The sequence below is a fragment of the Elephas maximus genome, chromosome 19 (genome assembly GCF_024166365.1).
Source record: "Elephas maximus indicus isolate mEleMax1 chromosome 19, mEleMax1 primary haplotype, whole genome shotgun sequence".
Classification (NCBI taxonomy): domain Eukaryota; kingdom Metazoa; phylum Chordata; class Mammalia; order Proboscidea; family Elephantidae; genus Elephas; species Elephas maximus.
This window is the reverse complement of record NC_064837.1, coordinates 36,138,381-36,164,268: the sequence shown is the minus strand read 5'-3', so window position 1 is coordinate 36,164,268 and position 25,888 is coordinate 36,138,381. Positions and strand designations below refer to the sequence as shown.

Here is a 25,888-nt window from a genome sequence, read left to right as displayed (position 1 = left end):
TTGTTCCAGCGCCTGGCGAACTACCTCCGGGGGGATGCTGTCCTCTGAATCTGAGCTGTCCTCATAGACGCTGCCACCACTCCCGTCCAGGTTCATCTGCAGCAGTTGGTCGATGGTGGCGTCCACAGCGCCGCTGTTGGCGCGCAGCACGCACTCGATGATGTCGTAGTCCATGTTGGGGAACATGGTCTTGAAGTCGTCCATGGCCTGGTTGAACTCGAGCCTGCGCACCTGACGGGCGGGCCGGCTGTTGTTGAGCTCCTGTGCCGTGGGGGCCCCAGCGGTGCCCCCGCCGCCACGCGCGCCCCCGCCGCCGCCCCCACCACCGCCGCTGCTGCTCCGGCGGAACAGGCTGGTCATTTTGCGGAGCCGCTTGGGGAAAATGTTTCCAGCCAGCAGCGAGGTCCCTTTCCCCGGCTCCCTCCACTGTCAGGCCCTTGAGCAGCAGGCTCCAGATACTCCCTCCAGCAGCTCCCAGGCGTCTGAGGCAGCTGGGTGGGAATCCGGTCAAGAGGCTACACGTGTGGGCCCACAGGCTGCCCTTGAGGAGCGGTCCTCTCTGGGCGACGGCATCCAGGCCTGGGCCGAGTGAGGTCTGCACAGCCGGTCATCCACACCCCTGGGGCATCCTGGCACCAGCTGCACGGAGGGTCCCACCTAGAACCAATGGAGACAGAGTGAGGGGCAGAGGCAAAGAGATGAGTTCAGGTGAAGGGGTGGTTTTTAGGAAATTAGGGCAGGCAGGGGAGACCTCTACCACGCCAAGGTGAGAGCTGGTTCTTTTTGCTCTCTCCAGCTGCAATAATTAAACTGCCAGTTCTTTGCCAGCACAGGAGAGGTACCAGTTAGCAAGAGCTTACTGTGTGCCAGGCACCATCCCAAACACTCTGTGTGAGCTAACTCCTGACAACACTGTGAGGCAGCTGCTAGTATTCCCATTTTGCACATGGGAAAACTGAGGCATGGATGCTAAGGGGACAACCTGGGATTTGAACCCAGAGCCACTAGTCTCAACCACTACACATATTGCCAAGGATTCCTGAGAACTTGAATGGGGGGGTGGTCTGTACGGGGCAACATCCTGCCCCTCTGGTCTCCCACCCTTCCAGCCCCTGCTTCCCTCATCTCCCCACATCACTGCCCTAACATCATGGCTCTACTGTCAAGGGTGTTAACCTAGCACACTAATGCAGAGTTCCACCGGAAGAGTTTGGGGGATACAGAGAGGCAGGACTCCCCAGTGTCACCAGGAGCTTCTAGCCTGAGAGAGGAGATATATTTTCTACCCTTGAAGTACTCTGGGCTGATAGAGGAAGCCCAGTTCCCACTCAGGGAACTCATGTCAGGCCCTTAAAACTCAGTCCAGCCCCAGAGAAGCACCAGCCCAACAGAGGGAAACAGAGAGACTTGATGACATTGTCAATACTGCCAATCCCTGGAGTTCATTCACCTCACCCCCATGTCATACTGATGTTTTCATTAATTATACCAGAGATGCAGATTTGCTTTTATGTAACACTGCGTGGCCTTAATATTAAAACAAAATACCCTAGGGGTTTCTTCTGGACCCCCCTCTTCTCAAAGCTGTCTTCTGAAACCATATTCACCATAAACTCTGTTCTTATCTCAACCAAATCCAGTCCCCCTGCCCCAGCCAACCAGGATGCCATTCCCCAGCCCTGGCACAGTGTGCCTGAGGAACCTGTATGGAAAGGTCTGGAAATCAAGCATGATTAGGGACCTAAATCTGTGATGGGAAGTTGCCAAGCCCACTCAGAAGCAGGCATGTAAATCACGGTGGAGGCAGCAGTTTTTGTTAGTGCAGAACTGAGAGCTGAGTGGGTCTAAAAACGTCAAGTTCTGGCTTTCTCATGCTTATCATCAGATTTACAGTAATTCTGTTAATTGTACAAAAGTCGCTGCTGTATCTTCCATCAAAAGAGACTCAAGTTTGAGGAAACAGGTGTAAACGTGTTTTCACTTTTCTAGGACCTGGGGTCATAACCTTAACAGCTGACATGGAAATGTTCATGTGAGCAAATCAACGTGATGCTCTTTCTTGCCAGGGCATGAGAAAGATGAGACTGTTCTTGTCAAACAGCTGATGGTGTGAGAAAGATGAGACCAGAGGGGCTTGGGGGTGCAGGAAGGTGCTGGGAGGGACTCTCCCTCACATGGGGTTCAGAAGACCCATCACTGCCAATGGTTCCTTCCCTCTGTCACTTTAGGCCAGTCCCCTCAGTTCTAAAATGGTACCTCATATTCCACCCCCAGTAGCTTCAAGCATCTGCCTAGTCCCAGCGAAGTAGGCTTTATGTGAGAATGTGAAACCAGAAAGCACATGGGCCCGGTCTACCCTCCAGACCCTGATGTTACAAAATTATAATCCCCTCCCACCCCCAAGAAAACCTGCTAACATTCTTGTGTGTGTGTGTGTGTGTGTATACGTCTAGATACTTTTTTCTGTGCATATGCTATCAAATTTATGAATTTTTTTACTGAAATGTGACCAAACCATAAATTCTACTATACAACTTGTTTTCCCCACTTGATACTACCTTGTGGTCACCTTTCCATGTCAGAACATACAAATCTACTTCACCATTGTTAATACTGAGTAGTACTCTGGTGTCTGGGGGAAGCTTGATTGATTATTCAACTCCCTCCATCCCATCTCTTTCCGGATGAGCAAGTCACAGCCCAGAGAAGCCAAAGCCACTTCACAAGGAGACAGAGGGGCCACCTCAAATGATCCTTTCAAGACTTTTGGATGACAATGAACATAGGAAGGTAGCCAAGTATGAACTGGCTTCCCACAGCCGGCTTCAAACACCCCAACACGTCCCATCCCCCGCCACACACACACATACAGAGTCACCTCTCACCAACCCTGACACATTAGAAAGGAGGAAGGTGCTGCCCAGCTCCGCCAAAACGCCTTCCAAGGCATAGCTCCACCCTGGCGGCTGCCTTTGCCCTGGGCTCCAAGGACCTGTCTGAAGGTCTCTAATGCAAACCCCAGGGCCAGGGAGGCCCCAGAAGCCAGTGCCCTGGACCGCTGTCTGCTGCTCCTGGTGTAATCACCCAGAGCCAGGGCCTGTGCTAAGGCCTCTAAGTAAAAGCAACACCTCCCTGCCCTTCTAGTAACTTAGTATGAAAGATGACAGGACCTCTCACTTTGCCCAGGGTGGTCTCTGGAGAAAGAAGCTAAAACCCGGCCCACCCTGGGGAGGAAGAAGGAAGATAGTAGGGCCCACGTTTTCTCCATTAACAGCCCTCTGGACCTGTCCTCAGGAACCCTGGTGGCAGTGGTTAAGTGCTTGGCTGCTGAGGGAAAGGTCGGTGGTTTGAACCTACCAGCCACTCTGTGGGAGAAAGATATGGCAGCCTACTTCTGTAAAGATTACAGCCTTGGAAACCCTATGCGGCAGCTCCAGTCTGTCCTTTAGGGTCACTGTGAGTCAGAATCCGCTCTACAGCAACGAGTCTGGTTTTTGGTTTGGACCTGCCCTCAGGCTCTGGGCCTCTGAGTGCCGGGAAGCCCCCAGGAGGCAAGCCTGCTTGCACTCAACCACTCACAGTTAAGTATGCAGTGTTTAGACCCAGACTGGAATTCTGCTCTGCCACTCTCCAGCTGTGTGACTTCCTATGCACCTCCTAGCCTCCCTGTGGCCCAATGCCCTCATCTGTCCCTACCTTTTATGGGGCTTCTAGGAGAATTAAATGAGATCATCCTCAGCACAGTACCTGGCCCGTGGTTAGCAGCACTGTTGTTGTTTCCACTGCCCCAAAAGGCTGGTAAAGATGCCAGGAAAAGCTGGTGTGCTGGCCAAGCTGCTCCCCAGGGTGGGCTGAGGGAATTCTAGAGGACCCTTCCCCAGCATCTGGATGTTAACCCCTGGAATTCCTTCAGCCATCTGGAAAGAGATACTCATCCTTGCAGCCCTGGGGGCGGGGGGGCCTGGCTGGCCTGGGCAGCTGAAGACACTGTAGCTCAACCACCCTCTTCCATTTAGCCCAGGCAGAGCCCTGGAAATATCATTTTGTGTGCGTGCCCAGACATGTGAGAGGCTGAAAACCTCCAATGCAGCCCTACATCCCCTCCCCATTAGAGGTGAAGACACTGAGACCCAAGACTAGGAGGGTTGCCCAAGGACACAAAGTGAATAACGGCAAAGCCTAGACTTTTCCATCAAAGGGCAGCTATCGGATGAGGAGACAGTGGGCTCAGAAACAGGGAAAGAGCATTCAATTTACAGAAGTACAATTTCCACAGGACTCTACAAGGACTTATAGACTCCAAAAGCCGGGCTGCCTGTGATTAGCACCAGGCAAGGCTCACACTTCGAAGAGGACAGAGTTGGGGGCCAGGGCTGGGAGTGGGAAGTCATCCATGCCAGGATGGCTTTTGCAATCAGCACTGCTCAAATGAAAAGCAATTTAAAGCATATGAGAGAATTAAGACAGGCAGGCAACCTAGGTTTACCGAGCCTGTGTCGGGCACAGTGCCAGGTGCTTACACGTTTAGTCGTTACTACAACTCCACCAGATAGGTGTTATCGTCTCCATTTTATAGCTGCAGAGACAAGTTCAGAGAAGTTAGGTAACTTGCCCAAAGTCACACAAGCAATGTGAAGAGGGCAGAATTAGAACCCAGGAGTGGCTGTTCCTAAGAGCCAAAAATGCTGCATAAGGCTTACAAGGCTCAGAGCCAAGAAGCCTCTAAAATGCAGCCACCAGTGTCCCAGGCTCCGGAGCACCAACATTCCAGCAGAAGAAACGTGACCCAGACGACAGCAAGTGGTGAGATCTGGTCGGCTCTGCATCCTTGGGGAAACCACTCTACCTCTCTGAACCCCAGCTGCTGGGCACTAGCACAGGAAGAGAGGGAGGTAACCCCTGACTCATCTGAAAAAGGAACTGAAGTAACCCCGCTGGGCCTGTTAGGCTCTTGGAGGCTTACTTAAAGACTCCTCAACCCACTATTGTGAGTGATTTGGGATTGGGAAGCAGAAACCACACACCCATCCTCCCCTGGGTCCCTGGGAGCCAGGCCCAGAGCAGGCCTCCACCTCCCCATGAAGGAATCCAGGCCTGGGAGGGCAGTGAATGGCCAGCCTCCACTCCTAGCAGAAGTACGGTTGGCCAAGACCTGAGTCACTCCAGGAGTGGGCAAGCTGCCCCAGTGTTGCTCTCTCGATCTCGCCCAAGGTCATCCCAGCCGGGCATGAGGAGGGCCTGCCCATCAAGACCAGGGTAGGGTCCACATGTGGATGTGAGAGCCTGGCAGCCAGACTCCTGGGTTCACGTTCTCACTGGGCCTAGTAATGCTGTGTGATTTTGGGAAAAATTATTTCACTTCTCCAAACTTCAGTTTACTCCTTTGTAAAAAAACGGGGATAATACGTAGTTGGAAGCGGTGTTGTGATAGAACTTACACGGGTGCCTGGCACTAAGTAAGCACCAATAAGACAGGTTGGCATGGACTCAGGGACCAGCCTTGGACTTTTTCCCCAACTACACTCACTCCCTGAGCAATCTCACCCAATCCCGTGGCTTTAAATGCCGTCTATACACTGAACATGGGCTGCTGAGTTTCTCTCTCTACAGCTGACATCACCTGTGCACTCTCCCCTCCACCCCACACTTGCACACCCTACCTGCTGCCTCCACTTGGAAGTCTAATAGCAGCTCCAATGCTAACAGGTCCATCGAACCACCTCACTCCTCCACAGCCTTCCCCAGCTCTGTTAATGGCACCTCCATCTGGCTCAGGCCAAAGACTCTGGAGTCTCTCTTTCTTACACTCCACATCCAATCTGCAGCAAATCTTGTCTTTCCTATCTTGAAAATGATTCCAGAATCTGGCCACTCCTCACTGCGTCCTCCACTACCACTCCTTGCCTGTCTCCCTGCCTCCCCCACTTGCCTCCCTACGGACTATTCATCACAGTGGTCATGACATTCTTCTGCTCCAAGCCCCTCAATGGCTCCCATGTCTTCAGAACACACCCAGAGCCTTACCTCAACCCACCTGGCCCCACGTGGTCCTGCCTGTGCCACCTCTAGGACCTCGCTGTCGACCCCCTCCCTCACTCTCTCTGCTCTGGCCACCTTGGATCCTTGCTAGTCCACCAACAAGCAAAGCACACTCCCATCGAAGGGCCTCTGAACTTACTCCTTCCACCACCTGCCATGTTCTCCCCCACATATCTACACAGCTCCCTCCTTCCCTCCCTTCTGATGCTTAAGCGTCACCTTATCAGAGAGGCAACACCACCCACCCCCTCCCCATGTCCCCTAACCCTTTACCCTGCTTTGCTTTCCTCATAAAGCAGACCACCTGAGAGAGGCTATATTTAGTTGTCACTGACTATCTTCCCTGCTAGAATTTAAGCTCCATGAGGGCAGGGTCTTTGTTTTAGTCACTGCTGTATCCCTGGCGCCTGAAACAGTGCCCAGATAGGTATTTGTTAGGTGGATAAATAGGAAAGAGAAGGAAAGATGGAGAGTGAAATAACTGGGTTTTCTTCCCTTCCCTTCTTCCTCTGGCTCATAGCAATGGCTTGTGGGGAGGGGAGAGAAGAGGCTTTTTCATTTCCAAAGCCCTTTCTCTTCTACATTTTCATTTACTTCTCCTAACAAATCTATAAAGTATACAGGGGTCAGGGGTGTGTATTAATATCCCACTTCACAAAGTGACTGAGGTCAAGGCAGTCCGATGACATGGCTAAGGTCCTGTAAGCCTTCTGCTGCCAGCCCTGGGGGCCCCCTCCCCAGCACACAAGGCAGATGGCTAGTCAATCCCCTTTCAAGCCCGCATCAGCTCCTGAGAGCAGGAGGGTGACCCCTCCAGGGTCCTTCTTGACCTTCCACTCTGCCCTCTAGAAGAACCAGGGTCCAACCCTGAAAGATGGGGTTTACAGCAGGAGGCCTTGGGAGGTGGTAGGGGCTGGGAGGCCAGGGATCCCAATCACCAGCACTTTCCTACTTCCCAAGGGCCACTCTGTGTTCTCCTCTGGAAGGAGGGGACTAGCCCAGGCCAAATCCGTCCCTGCACATCCCTGGCTTCCTCCTCTGAAACCCCCCCGCCCCAGGAAGAGATCCTGGATCTTGTGATCCATCTGTGATTGCCATGATCCCTACCTGCAGAGGGACTCACTGGCTCTTAAGATCTGAGCCCAGCCCTCTGGCACCGCCATGCCAGGCCACTAGGTGGCATGTCAGCGCTCGGGTCATGGCTGCTCCCAGGGAAAGGACAAACAGAGCAGCTTCTCTCCCAGGCCCCCAGGGTGTGCCCCACCTCCACTCTCAGACTGACCAAAAGGGAAAGGAACCTCCTAACCCTGAGGGGTCTCAGAATCCCAGGCTCTCAAGAGTTGGAAACTATCCTACAAAATCATTTAGCCCCAAGGTGGAAAATACATGGCTCATTTCCCACCACTTTCTACCCCTTGTCCTTGGCAGACATCACTACTCCATCCAGGTGTTCTTGTCCTACTGCCTCAGAACCCTTTTCAACATCACACTCTGGACAAGCCACTACCAAGTGATTAGAATTGGCATGCAAGATGCAACCAGCTTGCCAGCCCTTTCATTTCCCGTATGAGAAGACGAGGCCCGGGCTTAGTTTGTCTCATCAGGAATCCAGGCTGCAAAAGCCAGCAGGGCCAGAATGAGGTCATATGACCCTTGGGACGCTTGTGTAACCATGGTTAAGTCCTGGGGAAACCTCAAGTGGGTAATGGCAGCGTTAATGGAGAAGCTGCTGGGCCCAGGGCAGCTGCATCTTCGTCCAACTCTCACCTCAGATGCGGTGGGGGCGGGGTGCAGGGAAGTCTGCCTGAGCTGAAGAGGTCTCAAAAGGGGGAGAAAGGAGGAAAGAGGGGAAAAGAGCAAGAGACAGAGAGAGGGTCTCAGGGTGTGTGTGTGTGCCTGACCCCAGTGGGGAGGAGAGGCAGCCCTGACAGAGACGCCTTGTCCTCCTGCCCCTGCACAGGCTTGTTTTCTTCCCAAGCTATTAATGTCGCTGCAGCTTCAAAAGCCGAATGACCTTTAAATGCCGAGCCTCCCGCTCCTGCCCAAGGCGCGGAAACAGCTTAATGGAAACTCGGCTCATAAATTATCAACTCAGCCCAAACAGCCACAGCTGCTGGGGCTGCCACAAAGCCAGCCTCATCTGAGGCCCCCAGGGCTGCTGGACAGCCACACCTGTGCCCACCCCCAGGGCAGCCACGGAGGGCAGAGGGGACCTCAGGCACAGCCATCTGGGAAAGGAGGCCAGGGTGGACTCCAGAGGAGGCAGAGGAAGAGATAGACTCAGCTCTGCCATGCCCTGCTGTGTGACCTTGTGTTGGCCACTCACCTCTTCTTTATCTGTAAAACATGAGGATCTGATAAGAAGATGCTTGAGGCCTTTTGCTAGGAGGAAGAAGGGCTACTGAGAAGCCCCACTACCACCCAGAGAGCACAGCTTCCAAGCCCAGCCAGCGGCACTGCCAGGAGAGGGGAGGGCTGGGGGCAGTACCTGCCTTCCCAGGCATGCCATGTGCAGTTGTGCACCACGTGCACTGAACAACTCCTTGCCCCTTCCCTACCTTCCTCATTTAGTCCAATCTGGGTAGGGCTGGGGTATTCTTAAAAAAAAAAAAAAAAAAAAACTTCTAAAATCTGAAGAAAAAGAAGACATTTTCTCTTCTGCCTCAACTTTTGTGTTCAGGTCTGTAGCCAGTGGGGGAGGGAGGATTTGAGGCAGGAACTAGAGCAAGAGGTCTCAAGGCGGGGGTGGTTAATAAGGTACTCCCCATGGAAGGAAAGGCCCTTGAGGCACACCATTGCTTGTCTCTGTTCCTGAGGCCCAAATATCGAGCTTGGCTGCTGTAAACGGCTCCATCAAGAAGCCAACTCTGCCTTCCAGTTGGAAAGATCCAAAATGAAGCTCCCCAGGCATGAGTAACGTGTCATCTTGGTAAAATAATGGTAATAATAGTGATAATGATAGCTAGCATTTATTGCCTGCTTCCTTACACGCCAGGCACTATCCCAAATGCCTTCCGTATGTTAACTCTCTTCACCCTACAAGGTACATATTATTGTTATTTCCATTTTATAGATGGAAACATGAGTCACAGAAGGGTTGAGGAACTTGTCAAAGGTCACACAGCTAAGTGGCCCAGCTGAAATGTGAACCCAGGATGTCTGACTCCATAACCCACACTCTGAATCCATCAAGGCTGACTACCTCTCTGTACTCCCTGGAGCCTAGCACAGGACCAGCATAAAGCAGTAACTCAACAACAGTAAGGTGAACTGAACCCTAAAGGGGCAGAGTCGCCCTGGAGAGCCTAGAGGTGCCTAGCTGCCTTGGAGTTATAGGGATGGTGCTTGTGTCCAGGAGAGGAGCAGGCTGCAGGTAAAGTCTCATCCAGAATAAAAAACAGAGTCATGGCAGTTTCCTTACAAAAGCCTCTTCCTACCCTGCCAAAGTTGTCAAGTTGCCTGAGCAACCAACTCTTTTCCACTTCTACCTGAGCTGGCTGGTGACTATTTCCACAACAATCCTCTCTCCATCAACAAACACCACCAACTCAGCCAAGACACTCAACCCAGGCACCTGGGAAGAATCTAAGCTCAGTGTATAGAGTGGGTGGGTGGGGGCACCTGCACCCCACTGCCCCACCCCACCCAGGTGCCACAGCCCTGGGGAGCCTACTGCTCTGGGCTAGCAGGAGTGTGTATGTACCTGGGACGAATGGAAATGGCCTAGACTGGGAGAAGGGGATTGCTGGCAACTTGGGTGCAGGGTCAGCAGCAAGGCTGGGTTGGCTCCAGGCATGAGTTCATGCTGGCCCAGGCCCAGCTTCTCCAGGAGGAGGGGCCTTTCCAGCAGGCAGGCCAGCTGACCACCCTTCCACAGGCTGTGCCAGCATGGTCTGGGGTTGAGCCCAGAAGTCTGGGCGGCAGCAGGAGACTTCTATGGACCCTGGGACAGGTAAACAGCCTGCCAAGGATTCAGTGCTGAGCATGCCCAGGGAATCCAGGTCAAGGGACCCAGGGTTAGGGAGAGATGCTCAGGGTGGGTATGGAAAGACGCTGGGAGCAGTAGTCACAACCCCTGTCCCCAACCCCTACACTATCACAATTTGTACCCACTCTGATCCATGAATTCCACTTCTGCAAAATTTACCTGCAGATATATTTGTACATGTGCCTGGTAAATGCATAAGGATGTTCCTGCAATAATTTAACAGCAGGAGATTGGAAACACTCTAAATGTCCATTTAGATCATGGTATACTGTCATCATCTAGTTCTACTCTGTCACATAGGGTTGCTATGAGTGGAAACCGACTCAACAGCACCTAACAACAATAATAACAATATATACATAGCCTGGGTGGTGCAAGCAGTTTGAGACCAGCTGCTAACCCAGATGTTGGGGGTTTGGACCCACCCAGTAGCTCTATGGAAGACAGACCTAGCGAACTGCTTCTGTAAAAATTACAGCCAAGAAAATCCTATGAAGCAGTTCTATTCTGTAACACATGGGGTCGTCATGAGTTGAGGGCCAACTCAACGGCAGCCAACAGCAACTATATATATATAATAGAATATATGTATATGTACATATAGAATACTATACAACCAAAAACCCATTGCCGTCAATTCTAACTTGTAGCAACCCTATAGGACAGAGTAGAACTGCCTCACAGAGTTTCCAAGGAGTGCCTGGTAGATTTGAACTGCCGACCTTTTGGTTAGCAGCCATAGTACTTAACCACTATGCCACCAGGGTTTCAATACTACACACACAACAGTAAACAAAAACGAGGCATCTCTATATGCATTTACATGGAATAGTCTCTAAGACCTAACAGTACAAGGCACTAAGCAGCGACTGCAGTCACTATACTACAGTGCATCGTGGTACGTATGTGTATATGTATGTATATAAGCAAAAAGAACCAAAAACTAAGCCCGCTGCTGTGGAGTCGATTCTGACTCACAGCAACCCTGCAGTATACACACATATTCGTATGTGTGTATATAGAGAGCGCATGCAAGCACACAAGCACAGTCTCTGAAAGGAATCACAAGAAACTGATAACGTTAGTTTCCTCTGGGGAGGGAAACTGGGTCACAAGAAAAAGATCAGGAAAACTTCACTGTAAATCCTTGTATGTCTTTTAAATTTTGATTTGTGTTCATTTATTAATTGAAAATAAGCAAGTAATCTATAAAGTACACCAAAGTGATAGTACTGCCAGTGATTTTCTGCACGTGTATATTCTACAACAGACATGAGTTACTTTTTAATAATAATTACAGCAAATACTTGCGAGCACTTACTATGCACCATGCAGCCAGAATGTTCCTTAGAAATGAGGATGGCATGACTTCATCTCACTTATTTTGGACATGTTATCAGGAGGGACCAATCCCTGGAGGACAGCATCATGCTTGGTAAAGTAGAGGGTCAGCAAAAAAGAGGAAGACCCTCAATGAGTTGGACTGACACAGTGGCTGCAATAATGGGCTCAAGCATAGCAATGATTATGAGGATGGTGCAGGAAGGGGCAACGTTTCATTCTGTTGTACACAGGCCCACGCTGAGTCAGAGCTGACTCCACGGCAACAAACGACAACAACATGTACTTTCTAAGCACTTAGCAGGTATTACCTCATGAAATCCTCGCATAAAGTAACTGCTATCCCCATTTACAGATAAGGAAACTAAGGCTCAGAGAGGTTAAATAACTTACCTAAAGTTACCGTCAGTGGCAGAGCCAGAATTTGAATCCAGATACCCTGGCCCCAAAGCCCAGGCTCTTCTTAACCACTACTTTGTAATATCTAAAAAAAAAAAAAAAGATGATGGGGGAAAATCTTAGGGGAAAGCAAACCACAGAGCCTCCAGGCCTTTAATGCCCTTGCAATCCTTCCTGCTGCTACCATCTAGGCAGGCTTTCTCCAGTTCAGCCCTCACTGGGAACCAAGCTCTGCTTCTCCTTTGGTGCTGCCTGAAGCCCTCCAGGTCAGGGCACGGCCCCCTCCAGATGGGTGCAGGGAAGGCTGAAGGCCACAAGCAGGTGATGGAGGAGGGACAGAGCAGAGGCTGAGACCACAGCTGTTTCAGAGGTAGACCACGGGCGTGGGGGACTGCCTGCGGTAGAGCAGAGTCAGGGTCTGGCCAGGAAGCTCCTCGCTGAGCGAAAACCACAAGTGCGTTTTTATTGGTGCTGAGTCTCGGGTAAGAGGCCATAGAGCACTGCAGTGACGACCAACAGGTTAGCACTGGGCAGATCTCAGATACACCCTGTTCTGCTGCTTACTGGGCCAGCAAAATTTCTCTGGGCCTGTTTCCTTATGTGTAAAACGGGGATAATGATACCTTCTCATATGGGGTTCCTGAGGGAATTAAATGATGGGCTGTGGAACACTCACACAGCACAGCACCCTACATGCGATGCTCTCAGTTGGAGGGAAGCATCTGTTAGCAAGACTGTCCCGGGCCATCCCGTGCTCAGACCTTATAGGTCTCAGGGACAGAGTCTGCAGCTGGGCCGAGAGTCAGGTCTGGAGTGCTGCCCGCTCCCCCCCTCCGAGTGACCAGCACAAAGGCCTCCCCTCAGGGGTCTCTGGACTCCTGAGGGAAGAGCAGAGAGCTGGGCAAATAGCCCCTCTGCCCTCTCCTGTCATACCCTGGCCTTCAGGCAAACTTCCCAGGGGAGAAGTGACTGGAATAGTGCACAGGCCTGGGTTGTACAGGCCTCCCACTCCCACTCAGGGGAAAGGAGGTGGTTTGATGGGGGTCTGCACCCTCTGGGGTGGGCTCTGGGCAGTGGGAGCCCAGGCAGAGTGGCCCACTCAGAAATGCCTCTTCTGGCAGCTGAGGAATGCAGCCCAAGGCAAGGGAGCAGAGGCTGGGGGAGGGGGGGAGTCGGCCATGCCTGAGCTTCAAAAAAGGCGGCAGCTGTGGCAAGGAGGGCCAGCCCCTCCTCAGGCAGCCAGGACACCATCAGAAATTCCACCCGGAGTGAGGAGGGCCCAGCTCAGACAGCAGATGGGATTGTTTACAGCCACTTACAGCAAGCCTGCTACTCCCCCAACCACAGGCTGCTCCCTCCTCCTCGCCTCCCACCCCTGCGGTCTGTGCAGCACCAAAGCTCCCCTTCCAGAGCCAGGGGCGCCCCAGGCCAGCTGCCAAGTGTCCCCTCCCAACCTGACGCTGCCCTTACTCTCTCACACTGCCTGGACCCCACATACCCACACCTCGAGCCAGCCACAGCCCTCGAGCCAGCCACAGCTAGGAAGGCAGGAAGAACCTCAGGTTCTCACTTCCACATGGTGAAACTGAAGCCAAGAGAGGAAGTGGGTTGCCAAAAGTCACGCAGCTCAGCACCGCAGAGCTGGGATCTGAACCTAGATCAGGCAAGTCCTGGGCGGAAAGCTGGAGAGAGTGCAGCACAGAGGCCATCCTGGTGCTTAAAGAGGTCACACTGCATCCCTCCCTGTGTGGGCGCACACACCAGCATACGTCAACACCCAGCTCGTGTGCTGCATGTACCAACAGGCTCCTGCTCACTGCCACACACCAGCTCAGTCCAGGCTCTCCTAGTCACAGAGAGACACCCTCCATCCTTCCACCCACCTACCTGTGGAGCTGTGTTTTACAAATACAATTACACTCACTAATGCGCACTAACGGTATCCACCTCCTCCCCTCCCCCCCCCCCCCGCAGGTGGATGGCAGGGCCAGGTCAGGCCCCTGAATCCCTGCCTCTCTTCCCCATCTGTGCCCAGAATGGTTTTTACAGCGCTGAGGTCAGGCTGACCTGACAAGCAGCAAGACCGGCCAGAACCAGGAAGTGGCTGGCACACCCTGGCACAGGCACTGCTCTTGGAAGGGAATGCGGAGAAAGCCCTTGGCTGGGACAGTCATGGAAAGGGGCAGAAGCTCCAGGGGCCCACATGCAGCCTTCTTTGCCTTGGGAGGGGGGCTTAGTCTCCCCACCTCTAGAAAACAGGGAGAAACACTCCCTGTCGGTCTGACTCTTCCCATCACTGACACCTTCCAGGGATGCAAGGACATGTGTGGGAGCTAGGGGTGGAGGTGGGGGGTCTGGGGCCTGGGAAAGGCACCACTGTACTAGGTACAAACCATAACGGGCACCTCTGCCAAAGGAGGCCCCTGCATCACAGCCCCACAGGGCTGGAAGAAATCTACACACTTTTTTTTTTTAATTTTTATTGTGCTTTAAGTGAAAGTTTACAAATCGAGTCAGTCTCTCATACAAAAATTTATATACACCTCTCTGTATGCTTTTTTTAGTACACATTTCACCGGTGAAATTCTGAGCAAAAGTCCGTTACAGAAAATCATTCAGCAGAGGCCTGCCGTCACCTCCTCCTTGGCAATTACCGTGACGTGACCAGAGAACCTGCCACCTGTTGAGTGCAAAGCAAACTCCTCCTGCATCGTGTCATTTAATCCACACAGTAATACGATACTGCAGATTGTTACCTCCTACATTATCGTAGCCATCTCACAGATAAGAAAACTGAGTCGTGTCTGACCTAGAGGTTGTCCAGGCCTGCACCACGTTCACACATCATTACCTTACCTGGCAAAGACTATGGGTATAAAGTATCCTTACACACCAGTTACTTGCAACATGTAAAGCCCGGGTTTAACCCCTCATGCTCTGGTCTCCTGAGCTGTTTGCATCTCTGATACCCACCTGCTCACCTGCCTAGGGAAATGCAAATGTGCTTTCTTATCAGCCTAAGAAGCAAATGCTGTATGCACTATAGCAGCGTATCTCAGAGCCATGTGGACACCACCTTCGTCAGACTCCCCTGAGGTGTCTGCTAAGGACACCATTCCCCACCTACTATCAAATCTGAATCTCTAGAGTGTGGCCTGGGGATCTGCATTTTAACCAGCTGCCCAGGCCATTTGGAGGCACAGTAAAGTATGATACCATGACTTTATTGGGTGGTGCAGTTTGGAGCCCTGGATTCTGGCTTTAGCTCCATCACATTACCAGCCAAGTGAACAACCTTTGGAGGTTATTCTACCTCCTGAACTTCCAGGTTCCCATCTGAATAGTGGGCAGGGAGGACTAAATGATCTCCAAGGTCCCTTTCATCTCTGATGTCCTCTGTGTCTGCCCTGAGGCCCCAGGTGATTCCTAGGTACATGAGGGCCTGAATCTAGTTTAAAGAGTTCCTATATGGTGGATTTAGAAAAATCTGCAAGAATACCTCATCTCTGGCTTCAGGCCCCAAACAAATGGCTTTTGGATTATCCCTGCCACCTCCTCCTTCCCTGAACACCTATTTCCTTCATTCCAGCCCCAGCCCAGAGCCAACCACGATTCTGCAAACATTGGGTTCACACACTTCAGCTTAATCAACAGTCATCAAACAAAAACGCTGCCAAATCACCTCACAGGCCCAAACTTGCAACTGCTCTCACCAGGCAACAGCCAGCCTGGGATGTGTGGGCAGCATGCTCCCTTCCTCCCACCACAGAACAGGAGTGAGGGGACTGGGTCATATAGAGGGTGTAGCCAGAATGACCCCAGCTGAGAAGTGGGTTGCAAGGTTATACAGACTTAAGGGATAGCCCTCAGGTAACCAGGGAAGACTACTGAGGAAGCAGTTGCTGGGACTTTCCAGAAGCAGCCAGACATTCCTCAGCGCCTTGAGTCTGAGCTAACAGTGGCTCCTTGATAGTCACCATTGAAACATGATGTATCCAGCTCAAGCACTGCTTGCCAGAGTGATTCGTCCTTCAGTGTCTATGAATTCTTGACAGCAGAGCTGCGGGGATTCCCAGAGCCATAGTCCATAGACAAGGGGTGAATTCAGAGTCATGCTATCTTTGCGTATGACAAATCTATGTGCACACGCAAAATAACTAAAGGGGAAGGACAAAGAGAAAAGGGAAGGACGAAAACTCAACTTCTACAGCTAGAAACATCTGTGGATTGTAGCCAGGATCTGCTGATCATGGTCATTTAAGAATCCGAAAATAGACCATCCTCCCACTCTGAGTGTGCTGACTGTCCAAAATGATGATGCACTTCACAGTTTACAACACTGGGAAAAGTCCACAAGCCCTTTCCACATACCCCACACCAGGGGGCTGAGCCTGGCACTGTGCTAGGCACTTTGCCCACAAGGGCTCACGGAATCCTTACAACAATCCTAAGAGGCAGAAACTGTTATTTTGCAGATGAGGAAACTGAGGCACCGAGGAACTTGAGGTCTCACAGGTAGGAAATGGCAGGGTCAGGATTCTACCCAAAGCCTGCCCTCCCAACTGCTCACTACACTGTCGCCCCACTTACAATGATGCACCTCTGGCCCCATGGGGCAAGAAGGGAAGCTGAGGCTCCAGAGAGGCTGAACATGAAGTTAGCTTGGCCATGGTCCCACCTTCAGCCACACTGGAGCAGGAGAGAAGCAGCCGTGTTGAGTGTCTGTAGTAGAATGGCCAGTGATGGAAAACGAGTGGGCATACCCCAGCTCAGAGCTGAGCAGCCCAGTTCAGCCACAGCACAGTCCCAGGTGCAGAGGGGTCCTTGGCAGGCTCTGCCCACCCCAGGGCCTTCCTGCCCGAGTCTGGGCTCTCCCCAAGTTGTGTTTCCACCTCAGCTACATGAGACAGTAGCCAGGGTAAATCAGGAGGAAGTGGCCACACTGGAAAATCATTAACATCCAGGGTGAGTTTGGGGTCTTTGTTCTTGAGCAAAGACTGTAGCATTTCGCTATCAGGAAGAAGCTGGGAGGGTGGGGCAAGCGCAGAATTGCACAACCGAGAAAACAGGCTCAGACACACACAGGTCCCACATGGAAGTGTGCTTGGACAGCCCACCTGCAGAGGACACCTGGGCAAGCTGCAGCCCCTCACACCCAGCAGGAACACAGACAGAGTACGGACTTTTTAAATCAGAAAGGGCTTCCTAAAAAAGGAGAAAAACCAAACCACCTGACTCTGACTTAGGGTGACCCCATGTGTTTCAGAGTAGAACTGTGTTCCATAGGGTTTTCAATCGCTGATTTTTTGGAAGTAGATCATCAGACCTTTCTTCCAAGGTGGACTCTGGGTGGGCTTTCTTCCTCTGGCTGGACTCAAACCACCAACCTTTTGGTTAGCAGACGAACGTGTTTACCATTTGCACCACACAGAGACTCTGAAAGCTTCCTTGCTGTTATTATTACTTGCCGTTGATTTCCCCTCCTGGTGACCCCACGTGTGCAGAGCAGAATTGCTCCATAGGGTTTTCAAGGCTGTGACCTTTCAGAAGCAGATCACCAGGCCTGTCTTCCAAGGTGCCTCTGGGTGAGTTTGAACCACCAACCTTTCGGTTAGTAGTCCAGCGTGCTTAACGATTTGTACCACCCAGGGACTACTGGAAAACTTAAAAAAAAAAAAAAAAAAAAGTGATGGAAAAATAGCACTGATTAAGGATAGGGTTGCATAGCTGATTATTGTAATTGCTGTCAGTAAGTTGTACACATGTGAAAAGCTGAATTGGCAAAAGTATGATAGATATATTTACAACAATAACAACAACAAAAAAAGGTAGCTGCTGAAGCTGCTTATGTACAACCAAAAACCTCATGGGATTTGGTTCCTTGCTTTGGAGGTTTAGGGTCATGGTTTCATGGGACATCCCAGTTAACTGGCCTAATGTGTTTAATGCTTCTGTTCTACCTCCTGATTCGTTGTATAATGCCGGGGGGTCTTAAAAGCTTGCAAGCAGCCATACAAGGCACAATAATTGGTCTCTATTTTTTTTGGTATTCACCTGGAGCAACAGAGGAATAAGGAGAGTCAGGAATAGGAGGAAGATATGGAATGTGTGGCTAATTGCCTTCATGAGCTGACTCCTTTTTCATGAGGCCAGAAAAACTGGATGGTGCCTAGCTACCATGACTGAACATTTTGATCAAAGATTCCATATAAGAATCCTAATCAAAATGGGGGAAATGTATAACAGAATTTCAAATTCTCATCAACTCCAGATTTTCTGGAGCTATGGAAGGTGGATGAACCCCTGAAACTACTGCCCTGATACAATCTTTATATCTTAAACCAAAAGTACCCCCTGAGGCCATCTTAAAACTGAACAATAGTTTAGTTAAACTAGTAAAAGAAGTCTGCCTTGAGCATTATGCCGTTTTAAAAAATATCTGTATGGGATCAAACTGACAACAGCAACTCAAAAGATTAGATAGGAACCTTAAAGGGTAGTGAGTTCATGTTAAGGCTCGAGGAACAACTCAGAAAAGGCGGATGAGAATGGTTTCACAACTCAAAGAATGTAATTAATGCCACTATACTGTACACCTTGAAACTGTCGAATTGATATATGTTTTGCTGTGTATATTCTCAACAACAACAACAAAATAAAATTTAGAGATTTAAAAAAAAAACCCATTGCCAGTGAGTTGATTCTGACTTATAGTGACCCTTTAGGACAAAGCAGAACTGCCCAATGGGGTTTCCAAGGCTGTAATCTTCACAGAAGCAGAATGCCATATCTTTCTCCTGCAGAGTGGCTGGTGGGTTCAAACCACCAGACTTTTGGTTAGCAGCCAAGTGCTTAACCACTGTGCCACCAGAGCCCCTCCTCCAAAGCTTCCTTTTAAACCCAAACTCATTGCCACTGAGTTGATTCTAACTCATAGCAACCCTATAGGACAGAGAAGAACTACCCCATAGGGTTTCCAAGGCTGTAATCTTTACAAAATCAGACTACCACTTCTTTTTCCTGCAGAGTGGCTGGTGGGTTCGAACTGCCCTACACCACCAGGGTTCCTTTCAGGGGTTAAAATAGGGCTTTGTGGTCAAAAGTCTTCTAAGTGAAGCAAACCTAGCAGAAGCAGGCAGGCAGGCAGCAGAGGGAGGGAGGGAGCGAAGAATTCCGGCCAGCCGGGCCACCTGGAGCTCTAGGTCTAGAAGAGATGGATGAACCCCTCCTGCTTGGGGGCAGCTGCCCCAGCTCAGGGAAGGCTGCCTTCCTGCCCCTCCTCTCCACCCACTCTTACCTCCTTCAACCCTGCAGGTGTCACTGTGCCCCTCCTGTGTCTACCAGGAAGAAAATAAGGACAAACAGTCCCTTACTGGCACCCCCAGCAGCCCTGAACCAGTGTCCTGGGCAAGTTTTCAGGGCTGCGGCTCTTCTCTAAAGAATCACATCTCAGCCTTCAGTTGTGGTGGGAAAGGCTATTGAATTCATTACTTCTGGGTAAGGGAAGATGAAGGTTGGGAAAGTGAGAGGGAGGAAGGGAACTATGGTCGGGGGGGGAAGTCTGTGGACAAGGAAAAATCTGTTTTAAAAAATACAATACAAATGACAAGGAGCCCTGGTGGCACAACAGGTAAGCACTTGGCTGCTAACCCAAAGGTTGGTGGTTCAAACCTACCCAGCAACTCTGCAGGAGAAAAGACCTGGCAATCTGTCCCATAAAGATTACAGCCTAGGCAACCCTAGGGAGCAGTTCTACTCTGTCACATGGGGTTGCTATGAGTGGGAATCAACTCCACAGCACCCAACAACGGCAACAATATAAGTAACAACAATAAAACAGCCTTTGGGCAAGCCCCATAAGCCCTTCAAACCAGGACTGTGCCTAGATCCCAGGGAACGGCCCCCTGCTCCCCTTCCACCCCACAGAGGTCAGTCAAGGGGCTCTGGTTTTACTGTCTCCCTCCTGTACTTCATTAGAGCTTAACCTCCAGGCCTTCAAGGAAATTGGCAGAAACGGGACTTTTGTCCTTTGTCAACTACAAAGTGAACAGCTCTCTAGGGGATCACTGTCCTTTGGCGGGGGTCCTCTCACACTCAGATGATGACCCTTGTTCCCACCCTCCCCTGCTCCACTGGGGTGGCAGCAGCAACGAGGGGTGGAAAGGAATCTGTCTTGTTTAGGGAAGCCGCCTGCTCAATCCGTGTTGTGGGACTTTGGCAAGGGCGGGCCACCCACCAGGTCCAACTCACCCCCTTCAAAGCTCCTCTGTTTGTGAAGGGCTTTCAGGGACAGGAAGCAATAAACAGAGTCAAGCAGCCAAGATGCAGGGGCTGATTATGCAGTTTATGGATTTTCCAGGCCTCTTTGTACTCCCCTACCAGCTGCCTGGGGCTCTGCAGAAAAAAGGTACTGGCAAAAAAACGGCCGGTCCCTGGCTTTAAAGTGGCCTCTTGCCAGGCATAAGCTGGGTCTTTCCAAGGAGTGTTGTTAGGTGCCATCGAGTTGATTCTGATTCATAGAGACCCTATAAGACAGAAGAGAACTACCCCATAGTTTCCTAGGCTGTAATCTTTATGGAAGCAGATCACCAGGCCTTTTCTCCTGTGGACCCACCGGTGGGTTCAAACCACTGATCTTTTGGTTAGCAGCCCAGTGCTTTTAACCATTGCACCACCAGGGCTCCTTCGAGGAGTGTGTGAGGAGACTTTATGCCTTGACAGCCCCATAAGCACCTTCTCATAGCCACCATGGAGAAGCGCTCCCAGCCCATACTAATTAATAGCTAATCAATCTCTCTGTCTCTCTCCAGTACCACTGCTTGCCTCTCCACCCTGCTCTAAAATGCTTTGGTGGGGCTGACTCTTGCATTCTCACAGGGGAGGGTGTGCCTGGCCATGGCTGCCAGCCCAAGAGGCCAGGTGGGTGGCCCTCTTTCACAAAGAAGCTCACAGCTCAGCTCAGTTTAGCTGCCCTGGGAGTGGAAAGTGGCTTGAGAAAAGCTCTAACTGGAGGGGAGTGTGGTTCTGGGCTGAATGGCCTCCCCAACACCAGGCTCAACTCACATTCCCCAAACAGGTCATGATCCTGGTGAAGCGTAACTGCAGCAGTTTGTGAGCACAAGGAACTGGCAACCACCCACTGGTCTCTCAGCACCCAGTAACCAATACGTTACGGACGGCACATCCACCAAATGGAAAGCAAGCAGTCCGGGTCTTAGGTGCCAACATGGAATGGCATGAAAAAAATGGAGCTACAGGGCTGAGTGTACACCATGCCATTTTTGTAAAAGTGTCTCTGTGTATACGTGTATATTTGTGTACACACGAAAGGCGTCTGGGTGGATACATACCAAACACTGAGCAGCAATTAACCTAAGAGGGAGAGCTGGGTGAGGGGGGACTGAACACTGTTTATTTCATACACCTTTGAACCCTTTGGAGTTTTTACGACAAACATGTGTTACTTACTTCTGTAGTTTGAAATTAAGAATTTTCTAAAGATACAAATAAGGCAGGATGGGGCACTGGGTTGTAGAAGAGACTGTGAATTGGTGGGCAGAAGGGGGCACTATTTGAACTATTCAGAGACAGGGCAACCGGTACACAGGAAATCCTGGCCCGCACAGAGGGGCTCTGTCCTCCTCTGCTATAGAGGGCCTGGGGATAATGACACCCCTGTTGATGACGATGGCTCAGATGGCCCGCAGAGTCACACATGCCATGCGGTTAGGGGGAGATGGTGGCACAGGAATGTTTTCTGGCACGTTTGGAACAGTTGGGGCATGATATGTTAGGAAACCGTTATTAAAGGTTAGTGTGCTGGAAAATGAAGCATGCAGCTCACAGCTTGGGCAGAGAGGAGGGGAGGGAGGGCTCACCTCTACTGTGAGGGGAGAAGAAGAGAAGGGCAGAAGTCTAGAGAGAAAGGGGTGCAATTAACAGGCTCAGCTGCTAACTGAGGGGTAGGAGGTTCAAGTCGACCCAGAGGTGCCTTGGACGAAAGACCTGGCAATCTATTCCCAAAAGGTCACAGCCATTGAAAATCTTACGGAGTGCAGTTCTACTCTGACACACATGGGGTTGTCGTGTGTCAGAATCAACTCGACAGCAACAGTTTTTTCTTTTTCTATTCTAGAGGGCTCTCTGGCAGACAGAAATCACTCGCTCATTCAACAAACACCATGGAATGTTCACAGGTGCTAACAGGCACTAGGCAGGAGGAGAGTTGCCAATGGTCTGAACCATCTTACTTGAGGCCAAGCCGTTCAACCAGAATAGGAAATAAGATTAAAACTGCCAGTTGGGCTGGCTGCTGCTGGCCCTTGTGACTGGGCCTTATTTGCACAAGCATGCTCATCAGCCAGTTACCAGGCATCAGCTGATACCAAATTCTTTCTTCTAACCAGGCAGAAGCAAAGAGGGGAGCCTGGTCATCCAGAGTGAGATACCAGAGTTGAGGGGCGTGGAAAAGGAGGCTGTGACTGCTGCAGACAGACTTGTCAGTTTCCTGAGGTTTCTCTCCCCTTATCTCCAGTTCTGCAAGGACAAAGAGAAGCTGTGCATGGGGGCATATTTGTGGTCAGTGGCAGCTCTGCCTCACTGGAGATAAGAATATTTAAACAGTGAACGTTGTTATAAAAGGATGTGTATCCAGAGGCTTCCTGAATCGTACAAGGTATTACTTGTGCCAGTGAGAGTGTGTGTGTGTGTGTGTGCGCGCGCGCGTGCACGTAAGAAAGACAGAGCAGGCAGTTCTGGGACACCCTGACTTGGCCGCTATAGCCTTCTCAGAGACTTACCTCTTCTAGAACTGTGCTTCTAGGATGTTCAGTAAGCTAGCCACTAGTCACTATATAAATTTACATTTAATTAGAATTAAATGAAATTAAACATTTGGTTCCTTAGTCACACTACCACATTTCAATAGCCACTGTGGCTAATGGCCATCATACTGGACAGAGTAGAATGCCCCACAGGGTTTCCAAGGATCGGCTGGTGAACTCGAAGTGCTAACCTTTTGCTTAGCAGACAACAGAGTAAGAAAAAAACAACAACAAAAAAAAACCCTCTCACCACTGGTGTCCTCAACCTTATCTAAGATCAAAGTGTTGGCCTGTTTCTTATGAAACTTGACATTCCAGGCAGAGTCTAGCTAGGAGCCCAAATCCTGATTTCAACACTGGCAGGGTCCTGGTCTCAGAGGACCAGATTCAGAAAAGCCCCCTCCCCTGAGCTGGCCTTGCCTGGGTGGGTGTTCTTAGCATCTACTGGGTTCATCCGCTGTCCCCTCCCCTGAGTGTGCCCCATGGAGGCCCCTGGCACTGCCTCCTTGGGCCTCTCCAGAACAATGGGAAGGAGCCAGCTTAGAGAAGAGCAGGTGAAGCAAGGGGTATATGTGCGGGTAGGTGAGTGTGTGGGAGTGATTATTAAAGAAAAAAAACATCACATGAAGGAATCTGATGGGTCCGGCTAAGGAAATGAACAGAAAGGGGTTCAAATAACACAAGTTACCACCAAGTATTTGTGCCTCTATGTTTGAACTACCCAGAGAGAAATAAGCTGAGGCAACACCCACCCCTGCAACAGGTACCACGCACAATGGATATGTCTAAGGCACCTCCAATCCTAATTTACCAACCTCATTAAGATCTTCCCCATTTGACTCAAAGAAGCATCACCCAAGTTGCCTCAGGTTGTCTCCTGAAAGTCAGCCAAAATGGACTGTTGTTTTTAGGTGCTGTTGAGTCGGTTTCGACTCAGTGATCCTATGTACAACAGAACAAAACACTGCCCAGTCCTGCACCATCCTCACAATCGGACAAACTGTAAATCCGCAGTTTTTCTGGCAAGCAGCAGAGTAGGGGGATGCAGGCTAAGGGATAGGTGGGTGAACAATCTCCAAAGCTTAATGTAGGGGAATAAGTGGGAATGAAGACCCCGAGGCGAGAACCTGTGGACCTGGGTTCTAGTCCTGGTTCTGCCACATGCGGCCTTGAGCAAGTTCTTTTTTTCTTTTGACTTTTTTTTTTTTTTTTAAATAAAACAAAACACAGATACAGAAAACCACACAAAAGTAAGCTTGGTGAATTATCACAAGTCAAACACCCTTGTAGTCACCACCCAGGTCAAGAAATAAAACTGAGCCAGTCACTCCAAAACCCTTTCCACGTGCCACAAGCTGCTATTTATAGTAATCACTTCCTTGCACTTCTTTATCACTTAAAGGTACCTCCCTAGATACTATACTTTCATCTTGCCCACTATTTGTCTTTGAAGTCTATTTTAATCTACAGGTTTTCCCCTCCCATTCCTTTTCCCTACAATTCCTACATTGACGAATCCAGGCCATTTGACTGTAGAATTCCCCACAGTCGGATGTTTATGCAGCAAGTTATCTTTTCTCTCTGCACCTCAGTTACCTCCTCCTGACCACCACCCTGGCCACCCTCCGCATGGGGCTCCTGTGACAATAAAAAAAGACAGTGAGCCTGAAAGCACACAGAGAAATGCTTATGATATTCTGTTAAACAAAGAAAGCAAGATGCAAACTGGTGTGCTTTCAACTACACAAAGGAAAAATGCATAGAGAAAAGACCGGAAGGAAATACACCAACAGCTCAATAATTGTCCTGGACAATGGAATCATGAGCGCTTGTAAAATTCTAGTAGTACTAATAATGCCGTCAGCGTCAGAACCTGTCTAACTTCAGGCGGGATAACGTGAAGCAAGATCAGTCCAACGCTGATGCCTGTGAGGTAGAGGTCAGACATACCTCCACTCTTCAACCTTTTTGGCAATTCTGACACCAACCATCCCTCCCACAGCACTCTCTGCTTCCCCATTGGGTTGGATATCTGTTGCAATGGCCACACAGAGCTCACAGACCATACTTACAGGATAAGTGGTTTATTAAGGAAGTAACAGTACAACTGGGGATCAGGATCAACAGGCTACTACTCAGGATTCAGATCAGGAAGCCTATAGGCAGAGTCTCCCTTCTTCCATGCAGGACAGCTCCCTCAGCAGCTCTGGCCATGCCAGCCTCCTCTCGGCCCCTAAGGACAGGCTCGCACTGCCACCACCAACCCAGCCGAGATGCTCAGCATCTCAAACCTGCCTCTCTTAATGATGCCTCCTAGCTGGTCTCCCTCACATTTTCCCTTCACCATCAACAGACTAACTCATCTAAAACATGCCAGGTCACTCCCCAGCCATAGGCACAACTAGGGTATGGCAGGCATGGCAGGCATTGCACCAGCCCTAGGCACGTGGCACCACTGGGCGGTTTCTATTAACCTGGTATGGCCAGCGGCGTGTCTATGGAATATGGTGCCTATGATAAGCACTGAAACTGCACCCCATCCAAACATCTGACACCCCTCTTCTAGATAACTTTACCATAATATCAACTCAAAAATACAAGTCAAGCTCGTTAATCTTTTAATTAACACATTACCTGCCTGAAGAAGGAAACTGGGCCGTACTGGGTTAAGAGAAACTGCTCAGTGGTGCCACGTGCCCAGGGCTGGTACAATACCCTGGATATGCCACTGTCCAGCTCCTCAGCCTCTCATGTAGGTATCTCATGCTTTCCTTCCTCTGTATCAGCAGCCATCAACTCAGAGTGCATCAGAATCACCTGGAGGGCAAGTTAAACTGGCCCTGTTGAGCTCCACCCCCAGAGTTTCTGATTCAATAAGTCTAGGGTGCCAAAAAACAAAAACCAAACCCACTGCTCTCAAGCCAATTTGGACTTATAGCACCCCTATAAGACAGAGCAGAACTGCCCCATAAGGCTTCCAAGACTATAATCTTAACGGAAGCAGACTGCCACATCTTTCTCCTGTAGAGTGACTTTTCAGTTAGCGGCCAAGTGCCTAACCACTGCAACACCAGGGTTCCAGGTCTAGGGTAAAACCAAACCAAACCTGTTGCCACTGAGTGGATTCCAACTCATAGCGACCCTATAGGACAGAGTAGAACTGCCCCATAGGGTTTCCAAGGAGCAGCTGGTGGATTTGAACTGCCAACCTTTTGGTTAGCAGCCAAACTCTAGGGCCCCCAAATCTGCACAGTTAACAAGTTCTCAGGTGATGCCGACACCACCGGTCTAGAGACCA

At 50.5% G+C, this 25,888-nt stretch overlaps 1 protein-coding gene across 2 annotated transcripts in view; it reads right to left on the bottom strand.

Moving 5' to 3' along the window:
- Nucleotides 1-25,888, bottom strand: part of CUEDC1 (CUE domain containing 1) — a 92,129-nt gene that overhangs the window by 19,002 nt on the left and 47,239 nt on the right. The window contains exons 2-3 of one of the 2 annotated variants that reach the window (XM_049859332.1): nucleotides 11,762-11,852; nucleotides 25-657 (exon numbers count right to left, since the gene is read on the bottom strand). In XM_049859332.1, the coding sequence (XP_049715289.1) occupies nucleotides 25-360 (336 nt within the window). In that variant the 5' untranslated portion in view covers nucleotides 361-657; nucleotides 11,762-11,852. The remainder of the gene's footprint in view (nucleotides 1-24; nucleotides 658-11,761; nucleotides 11,853-25,888) is intronic. The other variant, XM_049859333.1, reaches the window with a different exon arrangement.